The sequence below is a fragment of the Rattus norvegicus genome, chromosome 1 (genome assembly GCF_021556685.1).
Source record: "Rattus norvegicus strain SHRSP/BbbUtx chromosome 1, alternate assembly SHRSP_T2T, whole genome shotgun sequence".
Lineage (NCBI taxonomy): Eukaryota > Metazoa > Chordata > Mammalia > Rodentia > Muridae > Rattus > Rattus norvegicus.
The window spans coordinates 248486713-248505029 of record NC_141534.1 but is presented as its reverse complement, the minus strand read 5'-3'; the positions used below and the strand labels follow the sequence as shown (position 1 = coordinate 248505029).

The 18317-nt window shown below is 44.0% G+C and overlaps 1 protein-coding gene and 1 long non-coding RNA gene across 8 annotated transcripts in view; one reads left to right on the top strand and one right to left on the bottom strand.

Moving 5' to 3' along the window:
* LOC100911555 (uncharacterized) overlaps positions 1–16079 on the bottom strand; it is a 76095-nt gene extending 60016 nt beyond the window's left edge. The window contains exons 1-3 of the long non-coding RNA XR_015648202.1: positions 16001–16079; positions 15515–15656; positions 15196–15245 (exon numbers count right to left, since the gene is read on the bottom strand). This is a non-coding gene — a long non-coding RNA (uncharacterized LOC100911555). The remainder of the gene's footprint in view (positions 1–15195; positions 15246–15514; positions 15657–16000) is intronic.
* The window catches only part of Myof (myoferlin), a 148396-nt gene that overhangs the window by 70746 nt on the left and 59333 nt on the right, over positions 1–18317 (top strand). For 4 of the 7 annotated variants that reach the window (XR_015628477.1, XR_015628479.1, NM_001354115.1 and 1 more), the window contains 6 exon segments: positions 2978–3102; positions 4247–4363; positions 10345–10522; positions 11803–11927; positions 15050–15156; positions 17254–17446. Coding sequence is in view for 3 of the 7 variants with exons in the window: in NM_001354115.1 (NP_001341044.1) it covers positions 2978–3102; positions 4247–4363; positions 10345–10522; positions 11803–11927; positions 15050–15156; positions 17254–17446 (845 nt within the window). In the remaining 4 variants the exon portion in view is untranslated. 7 annotated transcript variants of the gene reach the window in all.

Here is an 18317-nt window from a genome sequence, read left to right as displayed (position 1 = left end):
AGCATCGGTATGGGAGTGCAGAGATGGCTCAGGGATTAAGAAGACGTAACTGCTATTGTATTGCACAGAGACCTCAACGTGGCTTAAAACCATCCACAACTCCAGTTCCAGGGTGCTCTGCAGCCTTTTCCAGGCTTCTGCAGGCACTGTACATATGTGAACCACACATACACACGCATGTAGACAAGAACACTAATACATGTAAAATAAGAAAAAAAACTAGAATCGATCCCAACCAAAGTCAAAAACCTGGAAGATCCTAGTCTAAAGAAGATACTGGTTTCATATCTTAAAGTGTTAAAGAGAAAGACAAGTATGAATCTCAGGGAAAGCAAAGAGCCTGACAGAAATGCATGCTCAAATACAAAGCCAAATGTGTCATTATTTTAAGCAAACAAATGAAAGTCAGAGAGAGATTCCATCCTCACATTCTCTGCTGAAGGGACCATAAGACTGGGGAGCTTCAGCGAAGGAAGTGGAATCGCTATCCCTTTCTCTGCAGAAAACAAGTATTAAAATGGTTACTATATCATAAGAATTATTTGTTTTGGTTTTTTTTTAAACCCACAGCCCCAGTTCTGAACAGAATACAAATGCCACCACCCTTCTGAAACGTAGAACAGAAAATAGAGATAAAGAATGGACAGAAAAAGGGTGGGCACGCTCAGAGCCTCTTCTTGATAAGTGGGCAATATGGATCCGTCCAATATAGGTTAGAACCAGTAGAGGTTAGAAAGTACCACATCTGTATAGAGAACGTGCAAAAGCAATCCAACCCACTTATAGAGAGTCACTAAGCAATATCTAACGGTGCTGGTTCAAGAAATACCGCTAAACGTATTCTTACTCAGTGATGATATCAGAACCAATCCAGAAATTGTTAGAGGCAGTTCCAGCCCCCTTCTCTTGAGAATTTCTGACATTATAGGTCCTGCAAGGAGCCTCCTTTAGGGCTGCAAAACTCAAGGAGCAGACCCCTCCTCCCTCAACTCCCCCTCCCTGCCGCCACACACACACACACACACACACACACACACACACACACACACACACAACCATGCTCTGCGTCAGTCACATAATCCAAGCTTAACTACAGGTGTTTGCTTCTATTGCCTCAAACCAAAATAACTTGCGTTTTCTGGCCATGGTCCCAGCGAGGGACATGTAAATGATTTATTTAAAAAAAAGCATGCTGTGTCCGTAACTTCACTCGCTTCCTGTGGCTGTGGGAAGCCAGCTCTTCTCAAACGCTGGGCTCTTTGAAGCAGGCAAGCTCGGATTGTTCACATGGCTTTGAGCCAGTTGACGTTTGACTGTTGAAACTAGTACACATGTAAAGGGCTCTGTGGGACGTGGGTGTGAACTGGGGATTCCTTGCTGTTTGCACAGAACACGATTAACTTTGCGGTGTGTGTTTTAAACTCTCTATGTTTCTCTTGTTTTTATAACCAATCATGTTTTTACTACATAGATTTCTCATCCTCGGGAACTGGGGCTGCGTCATATACAGGTTTATGCTTTGTGATTTTGCTGTCCTCCACAGCTTCCTATCCTCTGACTTCTTACTAAGAACGTATTAATTCATCACCTTAAAAACCTTTTCCTTGATGTTTCACCCTCTCAAATACCGTTGGGCTAAGCGTTAGAGTGCTTCATGAGTGATGTATGTTGGTCCTGCATGGCTACGTTTAAAACGCACTCGATAGCCAGCCCTTGTGCCCTGTTGAATATTTTCATCTAGATGCACAGCATCCTGTGCAGCTTTACTGCAAGTAATTGTTTGTGAGATAGAATACTTTCCGTTATCGCACATATTCAATGGGTAGAGACACCGGGCACTATTAAATCTATAACAGTAATGTGTGAAGTATCCCTGCCCAGTTTCAACGTGAGTCTCTAGGTTGGAAGATTGCGTACTTTGCACTTTTCATGCCTCCCCAGTGCAGAATATGACAGCGTGCACTGGGTTTGTGCAGGCCTTGCCGTTTTTTGCAAGTTTGCTCAATGCTGACCATCGCAGTTCTCTTCAGGCAGATGTTAGCGTTTCTCTAGATGAGGGCTCTGGGGTGGAGAAGCACTGGGGGTTAAGTAACCTTCTAGCACGAACATTCTATCTCTGAGACGCCCTGGTTCAGTCCTTTGTTCCTGCCCAACACCCTGCCCTTCATCACTGCATGTTAAAGACATAAAATCCAACTAGTGAACCAAACTTTGGCCTCCATGTGTCACCCAAGAATGCTCCTAACTCTGCTTTTTGGAGGAAAATCTATCACATCCTTCTCCCATTTGGGAGCCTGTCAGCTTGATGAAGAAAACATTTCTATCCACTATGGTCACCCCCGATTTCCTCCTGATTGGCTGTTTCATTGCGTTGCCCCAGTACCCTTTATTGAGGGGTAATCTTGCTGAGACAAGAGTTGATCAGATGATCATTGGGGAGAGAAAGCAATGAATGGCAATCCGTTTAACACTTCAGAATAGCAATACAGTCTTACAACTGTAAGGAACTCATTGAGTTAAATTTTTAGTATATTTTTAATAGCACCTACCATACTACATAAGGTTAAATGGCATCTTTATAGATGATACTAAGTAAATCAGGTACATCTTCTAAATGGCTTCTTAAAACAACATTTATCTCTTACTCCAAATATGACAAAATACTTAATATGTCAGCTATAAACTTGCAAAAAATGTGAAGAACAACTTGAAAATCTTACGATTCTTTCATTTGAATAGCATTCTTTTTGTAAGGATAAGTTTGTCTGAATTATCCCATTTTTTTTTGTTTAAAATATTAAAGCAATAGTGAAATGAAAATGCGACAGGTCCCACAGTATTCATAATTTTCACTAATGCAACTAATTCACAAACTAGAGGAAAAACTTCATTTCACCTAACTGACTAATAACTAATATTTATTTCCATAGTTTGAATGTGAAAGACCTGGAATCTAATAATGATGTTTATATCTCAGCAAATACAGGAGAGACTGAGGTGGGTTTCGTCCCAACATTTGGACCTTGTTATTTGAACCTTTATGGAAGCCCCAGAGAGTACACAGGATTTCCAGATCCCTACGATGAGCTGAATTCAGGAAAGGTTGGTTTATCAGTTAGGACTGTGATTGATGGACACTGGTTAATGGAATTCCTTCTTATAAAAGTAATAAGTATCTCATATAAGAGGCACTTACATTCTCCACCCCTAACACACACCTACCATTCGGCTGATGAAGTATTAAACGAGAGAAGTCTTACTCTTCTTAAGTCTTAGAATTAAAGGATAAAAGGGTTGGGAGGCCAGGCATAGTAGTGCACACCTTTAATCTCAGCACTCAGGAGGCAGAGGCATGTAGGTTTCTGCGAGCTTGAAGCTAGCCTGGCCTATACAGTGAGTTCTCCGTCAGACAGAGCTGTATAACAAGGTTCTGTTTGAAAAAGAAAAAGGTCCTGGCAACTGAGTAATAAAGTGGGGTAAGCAGCATCCCACAATGGCCCACTCTTCCACTTTACATAAATGGAAAGCATCGGCAAAGCGAATGACCAGTGCTGGCCTCCTTCTCCAGTGCATGTTCCAGGATCTACAGTGATGTGACTGGAGAGACCCTGAGCTGTGCCTCAGCAGAATTTCACAGATGGAAAATCTTCCTTTGACTGCAGCAGATGCAAATGTCTCTTAACAGCGAGAAAGCTGTGGGTAGGGGACAGATGAGGACGTGGGAGTCTTCTGTTTCTCTCCAGGGGATTCTATGGCCACCACTGCTGAGTGGGGTGGGAGGAGCATCTACTCTTGACTTGACCTTGACTATTTTGGCCTGCCCAGAGCATCTTGATCTTTTGCTTCCTGGCCATTCTGAGACTTGTCTGGTTGCCGCACGGCAGTTTCTTTATTATGAGAAGAGGAGAAAGGGATCCAAGTTAATAAGTAGGCAAAAATGCAGGGTTGTTCCGATGAACTCAGATGGAGGAGACTTGGAGCCTGTTCTCTTTCACTACCCTGCCTCAGAAACTCCTTCCTGATCCAGAGTGTGGCTTCAAAGCCTCCAGCCTTAGTCAAGCTAAGACCCTTGTCTACCCTAGCGTCTCACGGCATCATTTGGGATCCATCTAAAAGTAAATGACTCCTCCTTTAGGTATTAAAGACTCGTTTGTTTGTTAAAGAAATGTCAGCCTGATTAGATACGCAGGGGTTCTTCAGCTGTGGTCCCTGCCTGTGGGAATGATTTTGTGTTCTTGTATTTCAGGGAGAAGGGGTGGCCTACAGAGGCAGGATCTTGGTTGAACTGAACACGTTCCTTGAAAAGAAACCACCAGAAAAGAAGCTTGAGCCCATTTCAAATGATGACCTTCTGGTTGTTGAGGTAAATGTCAGTGTGAACAAAGCATGGGATGGAAGGGGTCGTCTACGGGAGACCTGGAGGAAGATCTGCTTCATAGTAAGTCCCTCCAGCATTCCCTTGATATATCCATGTCAGCCCTATGAAGATAATGAGGCTTGCTTCAGCCACTGAGATGTTAATCCGTGTATTAGTCTTTGTTACTCTGACCAAAATTGAAGAATAGACAACTTTAGGGCGAAAGGATTCATTTGGCTCACTGTTTCTGTAGGTTCGATCCATGGTTGAAGAGTTCTATGCAAACTGGATAGAACAGGATTATGGAAGGCATGTGTGACCGAGGAGCTTCTTCATTATGGATAGGCAGCAGTGAGAGGGAGCAGAAAAGGGACACCAGAATCTTACAGTCCCTCACGACGTGCTTCCTGCACCGCTCACTGTCACCAACTCCTCACAGTGGCGTCATGATATAAACTCAGCAAAGGATAATCCATTATTTATATCCAAGACCTCATGTCTCTGGAAACACCAAGAAATACCCATAGGCATGACTAATCTCAGTTTGTTAATCCAGTCAATCTTGAAATAAAGTCTGACCACCGCATATGTGTTCATAAGAACAGAGTGCTCAGACAGTCCCCTTGGGCGGAGAGGTTGTGAGGAACATCCCTTCCCATGGACGTCTTAGATACCAGAGTTACCTTGTTTCACAGGCAGCAGCTACATCTCAGGCACCATAGAGATAAGGACATGCCTGCTTTCTGCTGACTTTACAATGGCTTTAAGTCCCTTTTTCCTTCGTGACAGGAAGTCTTCTAAGTCCACCTCTCTGTTCCTGAGACCCTTGGGTCAATGTCCTTGGGACACATAAATCTGAACTGTTTGGAAGAGCATCTGACTCACTGACACTCCTCTGCCCGGGGCTTCTCCTGGCCTGTTCCAGATTGTCCTCAACTCCCTTAGGCTACTACACGGTTCAATCTGAGAACTGGACATTTCTTTCCTTTTCCCATGTTATGGAGAAACTAAGCAGCAACTTTACAGAGGATGTGAGCTCTGTATGAAGTAAACAGTAGGGTGGCTGACGTGAAATGGCTGCTCTCAGAACCATGGACTCAGGCAGCTCTCTAAGTCTGTTTAATCAGCCTTCCGGTCCATTTCCAACTTGCCTTCTTACAGCTTGGCCCCAGTTCATGCCTTGAACACATTATCCGAGCTTTCAGGTCCAGCTCTCGTGAGTTCTCAGATGAGACAGTTTCCTTCCTCGAAGTCAACTAATGTCTGGCAGTTATAAAATCTGATCCCTTTTAGGAGGGGCAATGGGAAGAACATCTACTCATTGTAGCAGAGACTACATGGGAGCATTTCCTCAAGGGAGGCTCCTTTCTCTGTGCTGACTCCAGCTTGTGTCTTCTCTTCCCCACCCTCCTTGGCCTTGTTCACTGACTTCCACTAGGACAATTAGGTCAGGCTAGCACCTAAAACAGTACTGATGGACTTCTCCATCATACACGTTTGGAGACTGGGATATCTGGAGCTCAGCCTTTGGGTTGCACCAATTTCAGTCCTTTGGCTCCTTCAAGAGATAATGTTCCATCTTCTTTTGAGGTTGCCTTCCTCTTCACCCCTCAGTTTGTCTCTCCTGGGAACAGCACAAGGCACAACAGACATTTTTAATAAAGGAGATTAATTTTGCCATTTCTGTCTATCTTAGAGCATTTCAGGACAGACCGCTTAACCCTGCCCTCTCTTCTTGGGTGTGGTGTAAGACTTCTGCTTTTCTTTTAAGATTATTTATTATATGTAAGTGCACTGAAGCTGTCCTCAGAAACACCAGAAGAGGGCATCAGATCCTATTCCAGATGGTTGTCACCATGTGGTGGCTGGGATTTGAACTCAGGACCTCTGGAACAGCAGTCAGTGCTCTTAACCACTGAGCCATCGCTCCAGTCCCGACTTCCTCTTTTCTTAACACCTCTACAAAGTCTCAACACAAGGTGAAGGAAAGGTAGGCTTTTCTTAAATGTGTAGTCCAAGTGTGTCCGTCTTGCAGCTGCTTACCAGCAAAGATCAGCCTTGGCTGAGCCTGAGGAATCCCATCCTCATCCTCAATGTCGGCCTTTATATTTCTGTAATTTCCTTGATTGTAAGCAGTTTTGCCCCCAAGATTTGCTACTAAGAGAGGTCCAAGAACCAAAGCGGAGGCATCCTGCTTCTCTAAATCATGCCCTGTTTCTACCTCTCCTTACCCTGAGGTCACAGGGAAAGCAGGAAAGGATTGAGTCCTGGCAGAGCTCTCAGTTACCCTCATCTAGAGCAGCTGGATTCTGGAGCAGGTGAGCAGATGGTAGGGAGGCTCCTCGTGGTGCTCGGACTTGCAAAGTGGTCCAAAGGGGGCTCCATCTTTAGCATTGGCTTGTGTATGCTAGTCTTGGCTAATTGTGGTGAGAGCAAGAAGCCCAAACTTCTTTCCAGAGGCCAGGTACCCAGGGTGAGGAGCCTGGGAAGGCTTCTGCGGGCAACTGTGCAGGCATTGCATGAGAGCATCCTGGGGTTTCCGACGGAATCTTGGCTTAGATGTCTGTGTGCAGGACAAACTCAGCCAGATACGGCGTCTTCCCCACTCAACGAGTACCCCATGCTCTTTCTTTGTTCTCTGCAGTCCCTGGCTTAATTGATAGGTACCATATCAGTCACAACCCTTTCTTCTGAATCCTGTATTAGGTTTTAGATAGTTTGTTTGTTTCTATTGCCGTGACAAAACATTGGACAAAAGGAGCCCTTTAAAAGAGTGGTCAGTTTTGGCCTACAGTTTGAGAACACATTCCATCACGGTAAGAAAGGCATAGTAGCAGGTGCTTGTGGTGGTTGGTTGCACCAATTACCTGGGAATTAGCCTGGATATTTGGTCTTTAAAGCTTCCCTATCTTAGTCCACTGCTTTGGCACTGGAGGAGCTGGGGACACTGAAGCAATTCATCAGGAGCCCGCTGCTGGTAAGGCATGCATGCTTGCAATGAAGCCACCTCTGTTATACATTATTCAAGAATACTGGGAGAGTTGGAAGCTTAAATGTGAATTTTCTAAGGATTTAAAAGAAGGAAGTTATTTGTATTAGTCATACTCTTTTATTATGGCTTCATCGAAAACCAGGACAAGGTCAATGTCATGATCGGCTCCCTTTTTCTTATTGATCTGCCCAGAATCCCATCTCACATTTAGGGTGGGTTGTCTCACTTCAGCTAACCAAGTCTAGAAATTCCATCACAGACTCAGAGCCCAAATTATATTTCCTCTTTTTAAAAACAACTTCCCTTTTCTTAAATCATGCTTAGCATTTATAAAGAAGAAGTTATGTTGCATATAAAATTATGACTGAAATTGAAAGTGAAGCTGAGGTTGCAGCCAATAATTTAGAATTTTGCAAGAGCTCAGAGGAGTGTCTGACAGAACCTTCTTAGAGAGCTCTGCCATATCTGCTGTATCAAAATCGCCTTTCGCCAAAATGGCGACTTCATGGTCATGAGCTATCTAGGGGACTTGTCCCTTCTCCATCTAACTCTACAAGACTACGAGATGCTAAAAGTTCTCACAACAGCCAGTCATGGGAAGGCATACTTATAATCCCAGCACCTAGAGACTGAACCGAGAGGGCTGTGATTTCAAAGCCAGCCTAGGCATAGTAAGAGCTTGCCTCAGGACAAAACAAAACAACTCCTGAAGCAGCCCCACCCCAAATAAAAATAGAATCATTATAGAATCTAGGGTTGTACTTCTGAGTGCAGACTCAAAAGGTTTGGAAGCAGGAACTTACACAGCCAATGGTATTCACCATAGCCAAAAGGTGGAAGCTGTGTGTGAGTCTATTACTGGATGACTGGATTAAAGAAGAAGGAGGAGGAGGTGGCGGAGGAGGAGGAGGAGGAAGAGGAGGAGGAGGAGGAGGAGGAGGAGGAGGAGGAGGAGGAGGAGGAGGAGGAGGAGAAATGTTTTCATATAACAAAATAGTACTGAGGAAAGGGGAAAGTACATGATATAGAAGACATTGTGCTAAGTGAACTATGCGAAGCACAGGATAACCACATACCATGCATCAAAGAAGTTGGCGTAGATGAATTCAGAGACAGAAAGAGAATGGTAGTTGCCAGGGGCTGGAGGGAAGGAGAGATGGAGAGATTTTATTTAAACTTCAACTTTGCAAAGAGTTCTGTGCCTGGGCGATTGGTGATTATAGCACAGTAATGTAAAGTTGCTTGATGCTCTTGAACCAGATTCCTAAAATGGTAATTTTAGGAATTTTGGGAGTGTGTGTGTGTGTGTGTGTGTGTGTGTGTGTGTGTGTGTGTGATGGTTTTTAAAAAGTGATGTGGAGTGGGGTCGTAACCTCTATATAGTGATGGAGACATACACTTATATTTTGTTAGAAAAAGGTCATTGATTGGGGGACAGATGGCTGGAGAGCTGGCTCAGCATTTAGGCTCACTTACAGCTCTTACAGAGGGTTTGATTGCTACACATATGAGAGCTTACGCTTGTCTGTAATTCCAGTTTTAAGGTACCCAGCATTTTTATGACCCCAATGGCTCCTGTAAAGATGTGGTTCACACACATACATGCATACATACATACATACATACACACATACACATACATACATACAGACACACACACACACACATACAGACACACACACACACACACACACACACACACACACACACACACTGAAGTAAACATGTTTTCAACAGAGAAAAGACAATTTAAATACAGCCTAGGACCTGGGAGGAGTTGAGGGGGTGAATAGTGCAAAGACACATTGTATAAAATTCTCGACAACTCTTACAGCAATGACAAACAGGTAAGCCATGATCAATGACTAGACGGTAACATGATATTTGCTTGGTTTTGATTGAATTGAGGGGGGAAATGTCTTTGGATACTGATAGGGTTCAGAGGAATTCCAGTCACTGTGGTAGATAAGGTGCATGGGGAAGGCTCTCCCTTTAACGTGATGTTTGTCTTAAGTACTTCATTTAGTGATGTAGAATAGATGCTCTCCAGGGAACTGGAGTGACTGCTGTGATACCTCAAAAATCCTGTAAATAATTACGTCGGGTTATACTTAATAAAAGGAATCTTGGTTTAGTTTAGTTTTGTTTTTTAATGTTTTCGAGGCAGTTGTCTGGGTATCTCTGTAAAGAGGTGTCCAATTTTTCGCCTCAGACAAGCAAGCCCCACCCATAATTAGTGATTCATCCAATCAAATAAAGGCCATGGTATAGATAGAAAGAGAAGGAAAGGATCAGTTTAATTACTAATGGAGAGAAAGAGTGAGAAGAGAGACTGAGGGCGCAAGAGAAAAGAGACAGAATATAGTTTCACTCATTTTTACATTGAAAATTAACATCCTCATTCTTATTTTTGATTAGAAAAGTAATACTTAAGTGACTCGAAATATCAAACACTTGAAAGTTAGAAAATAAAGTTGCCATATCTCTCTGCCTTCTGTGATAGTATTGCTGTTATATTCAGACCCTCTTCATGTGTATCAATATTAAAAATTATTTATTTAATTAATTGATTTTAAATATATCCTTTTGGAGCAGGGGACCTATTTCTCTGATAGATACTTGCCTAGCATGATAAGGGTCTAAGATTAAGCACCAGCAAAATAAGTAATAATAAAATAAAATATCCCCTTTTCTATGTTGTTCTGAGTTTTCATCCTATTATAGCAGTAACATAATTTGTTTAAACCATGACTTGTAGACACTTGCATTGCCTCCCACCCCACCCCCGCCGCTAATCATTTCCATGGTGATAATCCTACCACTTTAGAGTTTCTGCCCACCCACATGAGAAGGAGAGTTGATTGATCCAAGAGCATAGCCCTGAGTGTTTCGTACAGCACTAATTAACTAGGCTTAGAATTGCATCTGCTGGACATCCACATACGGATAGACACGTGAAGGGGAACTGAACCTTATACCTATTCCTCCTCTTCAGAAATACCAGCGACGGCGGAAGTACAGCCTGTCGGCCGTGTTCCATTCAGCCACCATGTTGCAAGATGTTGGCGAGGCCATTCAGTTTGAAGTCAGCATTGGGAACTATGGCAACAAGTTTGATGCAACCTGTAAACCTCTGGCATCAACAACTCAATACAGCCGTGCAGTATTTGATGGTAAGACTGGTGTGGAGTTCTCTCTCTTATTCATGCTTACAGTGGGCACACCTCAGGACGAGAGGCATGCAGTGTATCTTTGCTCTGATGGCCATTAGCCCCAGCATCTCGTTGGTTAATAAAGGATTGGACTTTAGATTCCCACACGAGTGGCTAAACCTGTGGGCCAGTGAGATGGTTCAGTGGATAAAGGAGATTGCCACCAAGCCAGACAACCTTAATTCGGTCCTCAGAACCCACATGGTGGAAGCAGAAGACTGCTTCCTCCAAGTTATTCTCTACTCATCCCACGCAGGTATACCAGGCTAGCCCACAGGCAGAGAAGCAGTCGAGGATAGCCATATCCAGACCCCATTTCCAGGAGCTGAATCTCACCTTCCCAATCCTATGCCCAGGCTGTGCACCAGAGTGCATAAAATCCCAAGGTGATGACCCCACTAAATACCACGCTCCCTAAAGCAGCTGTACCCACCAAGTGCAAGTCCCCCTTAGAGTCAGTAGTTGACAACGATCACACTCTGGCTCAGACACTGGAAAAGCCAGGCTTCTGATTCTCGCTAGTACACACCCAGTCCTATCACATAGTTCTCTTTTAAAAGACTTCAGTTTTCTTTTTTAATTGTGTGTTTGTGTATATGGCTCTGTGCACATAAGCAGTCCAACAGTATTGCTATGTGCTTACCTAGATTTTTGTACAAGCCGATTTAAAACATAAAACGCCCTAGAAAATGTGAAGCCTTGAGTCCTAATTACAGGAAGCCTTTGAGTAATGCCAACCCGATGCACGCAGCTGAGGTTTGAGAAGAACGGGGTGTGGGGTGGGGTTGCCCTTCTTCCAGCAAAAGCAGTAATTTAGAAGAACAGTTTCCATGGAGAAACAGTGTATCTAACCTCCAGTGCTCTCTACTCTACAATGCCATATGAGGTGACCACCGTGGATGTTCGGCTGTGTGATCCTGAGCCACAAACAGATCCTGAGGTCGTTGTCCTCGGTTTGCTGGTGTCTTAGAAAGATTTACAAAACAGAACCATCTATTCCTCTGTTGCTCGACTGAATAGAATCGATGTGTCAGAGCAGTGCCCGGGTGTGGCTCAGTAGTAGAGAACTGTCCTAGCTTGTATGAGGCCCTGGGTTTAATCTCCACCTCCCAAAGCAAACCTGAGCCAAGACCGTTCCCCAAGCCTGTAGATTAACGGGTAGCTCTGTCAGCACCTCTATGTAGCAAATATGTTGTCATTTTAAGTGTCCATGTTCACTGACTCCTAACCTTCCCTGACAGGGAACTACTATTACTATTTACCTTGGGCCCGCACAAAGCCTGTTGTCACCCTGACTTCCTACTGGGAGGATATTAGTCATCGCCTGGATGCAGTGAACACTCTCCTAGTCATGGCAGAACGGCTGGTGAGTTATCTGTCCAGCGTTTCCGTTTAGCAGACAGTAAGGTAAGCACGGGGTAGTCTGCAAGCTTGACAATGGTAGTACAAGATTTTAAAACACAACGGTCAACCACAGAGCAATTTACTAACAACGGAGGAAAACGGTCTGCAGCTTATAGAAGGTCACGGGGTGATGCTCACCCTTTCCCCCGGTCGCTCTACCCTTTGCTAAGGAGTTACCTCAGTCCACCCTATAGAGAGAGCTCACCAGGACACCCACCCTCCAGCCTAAGAGGAGGAAAACACATGAGAAGGTGGCAAAGAGCCTCTCATTAGGAAAAACCCGGAAGTCATACCCAGATCTCTGCCCGATTTCCTGTCACCAGTCGCACAGCCAAACCCACCACAAGGAAGCTAGCCTTAGATTTGCGTGAGCACACGCCAGGATTCAGGCTTTCTTATTGAGAAAGACAGGAGGATGAAAAGGGCTGGAGGGCAGAAGAAAGGGAACTCATGGTGTCAGTATGGTTTGCACGTAAAGGGTGCTTTGTTCCCATAGCCCCATGCAACTTGTACCATTTTGGTCTTATTATAGAGATAATTTCTGCTGTGGAAAGATCTGGGCTTCCCAGTCTCTACTCTTGCTTCAAACTGGGGAAACACTCCTTCTCTGAAGCCTGGGGAAGGTTAGGGGGGTCCCTCGGGTAGAGCTGCTTAAGAACAGACATATGATCGTCATCTTGATCTTGGTAGGTTATAGTAGTGAAGAGGAAGGTGCCACATTTGAGACATTTCTATTTCATTTAAGATACTAAGTTACTTCCATTGGGTATGGATAGAATCCATCCAGCATTAATATTAATGTAGAGCGTGGCGGGGAAAGGGGCATTTGGACATAATCAATCCATCTCATATGTGTGGAAATATCACATCAATCCCATTAACATGTGACTAAAATAAGTTAATAACAAAATAATTTCAGTTTATATTAATATTATGTTTATAGATGCTAGATCAAGATATATGAAAAATACCTGATGAAAAACTCTAGCAAAATAAAAACATTGATTTTGATATACAGGCAGCTTTATATCAAAGGCATATATATCTCTACCATCTTTCTATACCACCAAAATGGCGCATGTCAATGTCCTGGCTGATGCCCTCGAGAATAGCAACAAGGCATGTGCCAGGTTCTTATTGAATTCCAAAGTCATAGTCTGTGGTGAGGGAACGTGGTTACATTAAGGAGTTTGAAATCACTGGGGACTACAGAGCTGGGAAGATGGTCCTGGACCTCACAGGCAGCCAGTGATCACGAGTGTGGAGCAATCAGCCCCAGACTGAACATGCAGCTCAAACCCGTCACTTGGTTTCATTTTGCTGACAATTCCGGGGAGCATCACAGGCCATGGTGAAGCAAACATACTTATAAATAAAATGCCTCCACGTGTCAGGGGTGGGGCACCGATAAAGAAGGATAATTGAACTTCAGTGTGATTTCCCACTTAGTGAAGATGAGATCGAGGGGGATGGATAGACAGCTCTGTGACTCAGAGTACTTGCTGCTCTCCCAGAGGACCTGGGTTCTGTTCCTAGAACTCACAGGGCAGCTCACAACCACCTGGAGCTCCCATTCCAAGCGATCTGTTGCCCTTTTTTTGGCCTCCAAAAGCACCAGGCATATGTGTGGTGCACAGACATACCTGTAGGCAAAACACCCATGCACATAAAATAAAAATGAAAATTTTAGATTAATATTTATACATTTTAATTTTAATATTTTAAAATTAATATTTGTGAAAATAAATAAAGTTGAAATTGAAATGCAATTTTTTAATTAATTTATTTATTTAACATATATGAGTGCCCTGTCGCTGTCTTCAGACACACCAGAAGAGGGCATCGGATCCCATTACAAATGGTTGCGAGCCACCATGTGGTTGCTGGGAATTGAACTCAGGACCTCTGGAAGAGCAATTAGTGCTCTTAACCACTGAGCCATCTCTCCAACCCAAAATACAATATTTTTTTATTAGTTTTTCAATCCCCTTCCTCAAGGGAGTTGGTGGAGAATTGGCCAAACTTCTAATTATGTTGAGGGCATTCTTCAAGGTTTTTTGCCCTGGTTCTTCTTATCATCTCTCTCCACTGACCAAGTTGTCTGAGCTCAGGCTCATCTTGACAAAGAGAGTGGCTTTCCACAACCAGGACTTTGGCTAGCATAGAGGGCACTCCCTCTCTCTCTCTGTTGGCAATACTCAACCCTAGCACATCAGTGTGTCCTGGGCTTAGTTTGGCTTTCTCCACTCTAGCCCTGAAATAACCATCTCTCTAGGATGCTGTGGTTGTTTTAATAGGAAGTAACATTTGAAAAGCAAAATCTGGGTACCTCACGGCTATTGGCATATTGTCACTTATAGGCCTTGCCAGTCAAGAAGTCCATGGCCACACTTAATGTATGTACATGTATGTACACACAGGGAGATGTGCACACTTATTTCTATATCTGTTGAAATTCTGAAGGCCAGAATGGTGCCTCCAGTTTTAATCTACCATCAGGAACTTAGTCTATGTTTCCTACAGTGAGACTCCAGCTTCCGCCATCCTAACTGTAATTATTCAGTTGTTCAAACTTGAGCTCCATACATCAGCCACTGTGAACAACAAGCCTACTGATTCGAGTTTGATTCAGTTGGATTGTCTTTGCTTTGTCACTAAGGATAGATAGTCAAAATGCTACTTTCATAGATTGTGTGGGTTAGTTCAACTGTCCATCTGAAACATAACTGAGTCCATACTATTTCCACGTGTATTCTTTTTAGGGTTCCCTCACCCATTCCTGGTGGTTTCTTTCTGTTTATTTTTCGAGTACATAAAATATTTACATGGTTTCAAAGGTCAAAATACAGGACGAGATTTTCTCTATTGCTTAAACTTACCAGTGTCGGTTGCATTTTAAATAAAAGTAAATAGCAAAGCTATGGTAAATATTACCAAGTGAGAAACAAAGCCCTCTGGCTTTCTGTAACTAAACCTTTTTATGTCCCTACCCCTATATCCACTCTCTACCCTTCACTGGAAATAACGTTTCTTGGTAATAATGGCAGAGCTATCAGCTCTCTCTCCTCTTTCTTAATTCTTCAGCAATCAAACATCGAGGCTGTAAAATCAGGAATCCAAGGTAAAATTCCCACAAACCAGTTGGCAGAGCTGTGGCTGAAGCTAATAGACGAAGTTATAGAAGACACAAGGTACAGTATTCCTGTCCCCACACCCCAGCATGCCCTTACCCCTGGCTTCTAAGACTGTAAGTGCTTCTTGAATCTTGTCAAGTAGTTCTCTGAAAAAAGAAATGCATTCGAGCATTGTTTTGGGCTCCTTGAAAGTCCCCACCCCACCCCAGGAGAAGTTTCTGAATCACCTGAAAAACCTCCATTCTCTGGTGCCAAGTCTAAAGTAGCCCAGGGAGGCTCAGGCTGGACTTGGGGAAGCTGGGCCAGCAGCCTGAGGAAAAGGGTAGGGGTTGGAGGAAGAGGAGGAGTAATTACTAGAGCTACCCTCCGGAAGAAGGACTCCTGACTTCCATAGAGAGATAGGAGCATGGCTTACCACTCAGAACAATGTTCCTAGTCCATGTCTGTGGAAACAGTGCTTGCTTTGTTGTTGTTGCTACTGTTGCTGTTGCTGTTGTTGTCGTTACTAAGTTTTTCAAGCACCCTGCACTCCTTCAGCAGCACTTCAACACTTAACACTAAAACAGGAGCAACAGTGATAGTTAGAACGGCAATAGTTAGAACGGCCCCTAAACAAGAATGACATGCAAATTCCTTATATGCTACGGAATAGACAAGAAACAACAAAACAAAAACAACAACAATAACAGCAACAAAACACACACATACACACACACACACACACACACACACACACACACACACACACACACACACACACACACACAAACACACACTCCAAGCCAGGTTAGACAAAGCCAGTACACAGGCTTAGCCAGAGGATATTCATAGCTGTGACTTGAAGAAGTAACTCAGATCTCTTGGCATTTAGAAATCAGAAGGGAAAGTGACTCATCCCAACCTCATTTTAAAGATTGCCTAATAAAGCTGTGGACAGGGAAGGTCAAAAAGAAAAGAGCAGGCAGCACTCCCGCTCACTCAGAGGAAGCAGACTCGTCCCCCCTCTAGGGTAAGGCCCTTAGTCACCCCGTCCTCTTGCGCCTCCTAGTGGTTCGGTCAGGTCATTGACGAACAGCTAAAATTCTAAGCGCCACTGGCTTTGTGGGCACTCAAAGCTCACACGGAGAGACTTAGGGATTCTAAGGAATTCTATTAATTACAGATAAGAAAGCAGGGAGGCCCCAGTGACACTGAGAACGATTTACCCAGGAGCCCTTGTGCTCCTCTCACGGTCAGCCTCTCGCTTTCGAAAGGCTCGAGTGTGACTTCTCAGCTCACAGCATCCCCGGGAATGTTTGCCTTACCTGACAACGAACACGCAGGATCTTAACCCTTTATTCACATGCTGCTGCAGTCGTTTATAAAATCAAAGACATGCAGTTACAGCTTTCACTCGGAAAACGCCTGTGAACTGTGGGATTTGCTGAAGAAGGCACGGGCTTGAGAACACAATCTGTCTTCAAAGACATCTTTCTTTCTTTTTTTTTCTTTTTTCTTTTCTTTTCTTTTCTTTTTTTTTCTTTCTTTTTTTTTTTTTTTCCGGAGCTGGGGACCGAACCCAGAGCCTTGCGTTTGCTAGGCAAGCTGTAGCCGGAAATTCAATGGTTGAGGGGGACTGTGCTAGGATACCCTTCATATAAGAAGTTAGGTGGCATGCAAATGGTGGTAAATTCTAAGTGGGGACAATGAGTCGAATTTTCTAGTACGGGCGAGAGTCTTGCCCTGTGATCTCACCTACTGCACAGTGAGGGAAAACACAGCTGGCAGGGGGCTAATCTCGTTCGTTCCTGCTTTTCTTGGGGAGTCTTAACTTGGCTGGAAAATGTCCTTGACAAGTGGTCCTTCCGACCCTCTGGAGCTCTCTGAGAACCTTCTGAGAGGACAACAGTGATGAAGATGATGGCGGTGGGAATATTTAGACCTTGCTGCTTTCAAATTTTTGTTCCCCTTTCTGTTCTGCCAAAGTCACAGAGCCGTCCTCAACTACAGTTTAAACCAAGCAGTCCTGTAGGATCAGGAGATTGCTGGCATTTCAATCTACGCGAAATGGCGTGCAGACATTCATTAAACACGCGGGCAAACCAAGCGAACTTAGTTTTGAGGCCTAGAGTGTCGCTCTTAGGTTTTTGCTTCTTTTCTCTCCTTTTCTCATAGATACACCTTGCCTGTCACTGAAGGAAAAGCCAACGTCACAGTTCTGGATACTCAGATCCGAAAGTTGCGGCTGAGGTTTCTCTCGCAGATACACGAGGCGGCTCTGAGGATGAGATCTGAAGCCACGGATGTGAAATCCACCTTGCTGGAGATCGAGGAGTGGCTTGATAAATTAATGCAACTTACTGAAGAGGTAGACCTTGGGATTACGCCGTCATCTGTTTCCAGGAGGATTCTGCGCATGACAGGAAGGGTGGGGCAGGTGGTGGGTGGGGCATCTGGTACAATATCTGCCACTGTGATTGGATCTGATCAATAATAAAAACCAAGGACTTAGTGGGCTGAGGAGGCTACTGAGGACAGAGGTGAAAGCCACCCGAATTTTGAGTTGGGTTCCAGAGGAACCTGCAGGAGAAGCATCATGTCCACACCGCTGTCACGGAGTATTTTTGAGTGATGGAATAGTAGAACACAACACAGAGAATTAAAATGCCACTGTAGGGTGGATTGGAAAAAGCCTGGATTTAAATATTAAATCACGTGTGACCTTGGGCAAGCTCTTTAACTCACCTAAGCCAATTTTCCCTACCAGTGGAATGGAGAAAAACACAGTACTTAGGTCATAGAGCTGTTGTGGGAAGATTTAAAGATGATGATCATAAGGAAGGACTGAACAGTGTGGGGTATACAGTAGGTGTTCGATAAGTGTCGATGGGATGCCCCTCACCTCCACGGCTGAAAGAACAAGAGTAAACAGATGCCTCCTGTCCTTTGAGTATCTAGGGGTAGTGTCTTAGCTCCTTTTGTGCTGCTGTAACAGAATAGCACAGGCTGCGGAAGTTAGAAGGAGCAGAGATTTCTTTCTTACTGAGAGAGAGAGAGAGAGAGAGAGAGAGAGAGAGGAAGACAGAGAGAGGAAGACAGAGACAGAGACAGACAGAGAGACAGAGAGAGACAGAAGGACACACACATACATACACATACACAGAAAGAGGGAGAGAGGGAGGGAAGGAGGGAGAGAGAGAGAGAGAGAGAGAGAGAGAGAGAGAGAGAGAGAGAGAGAG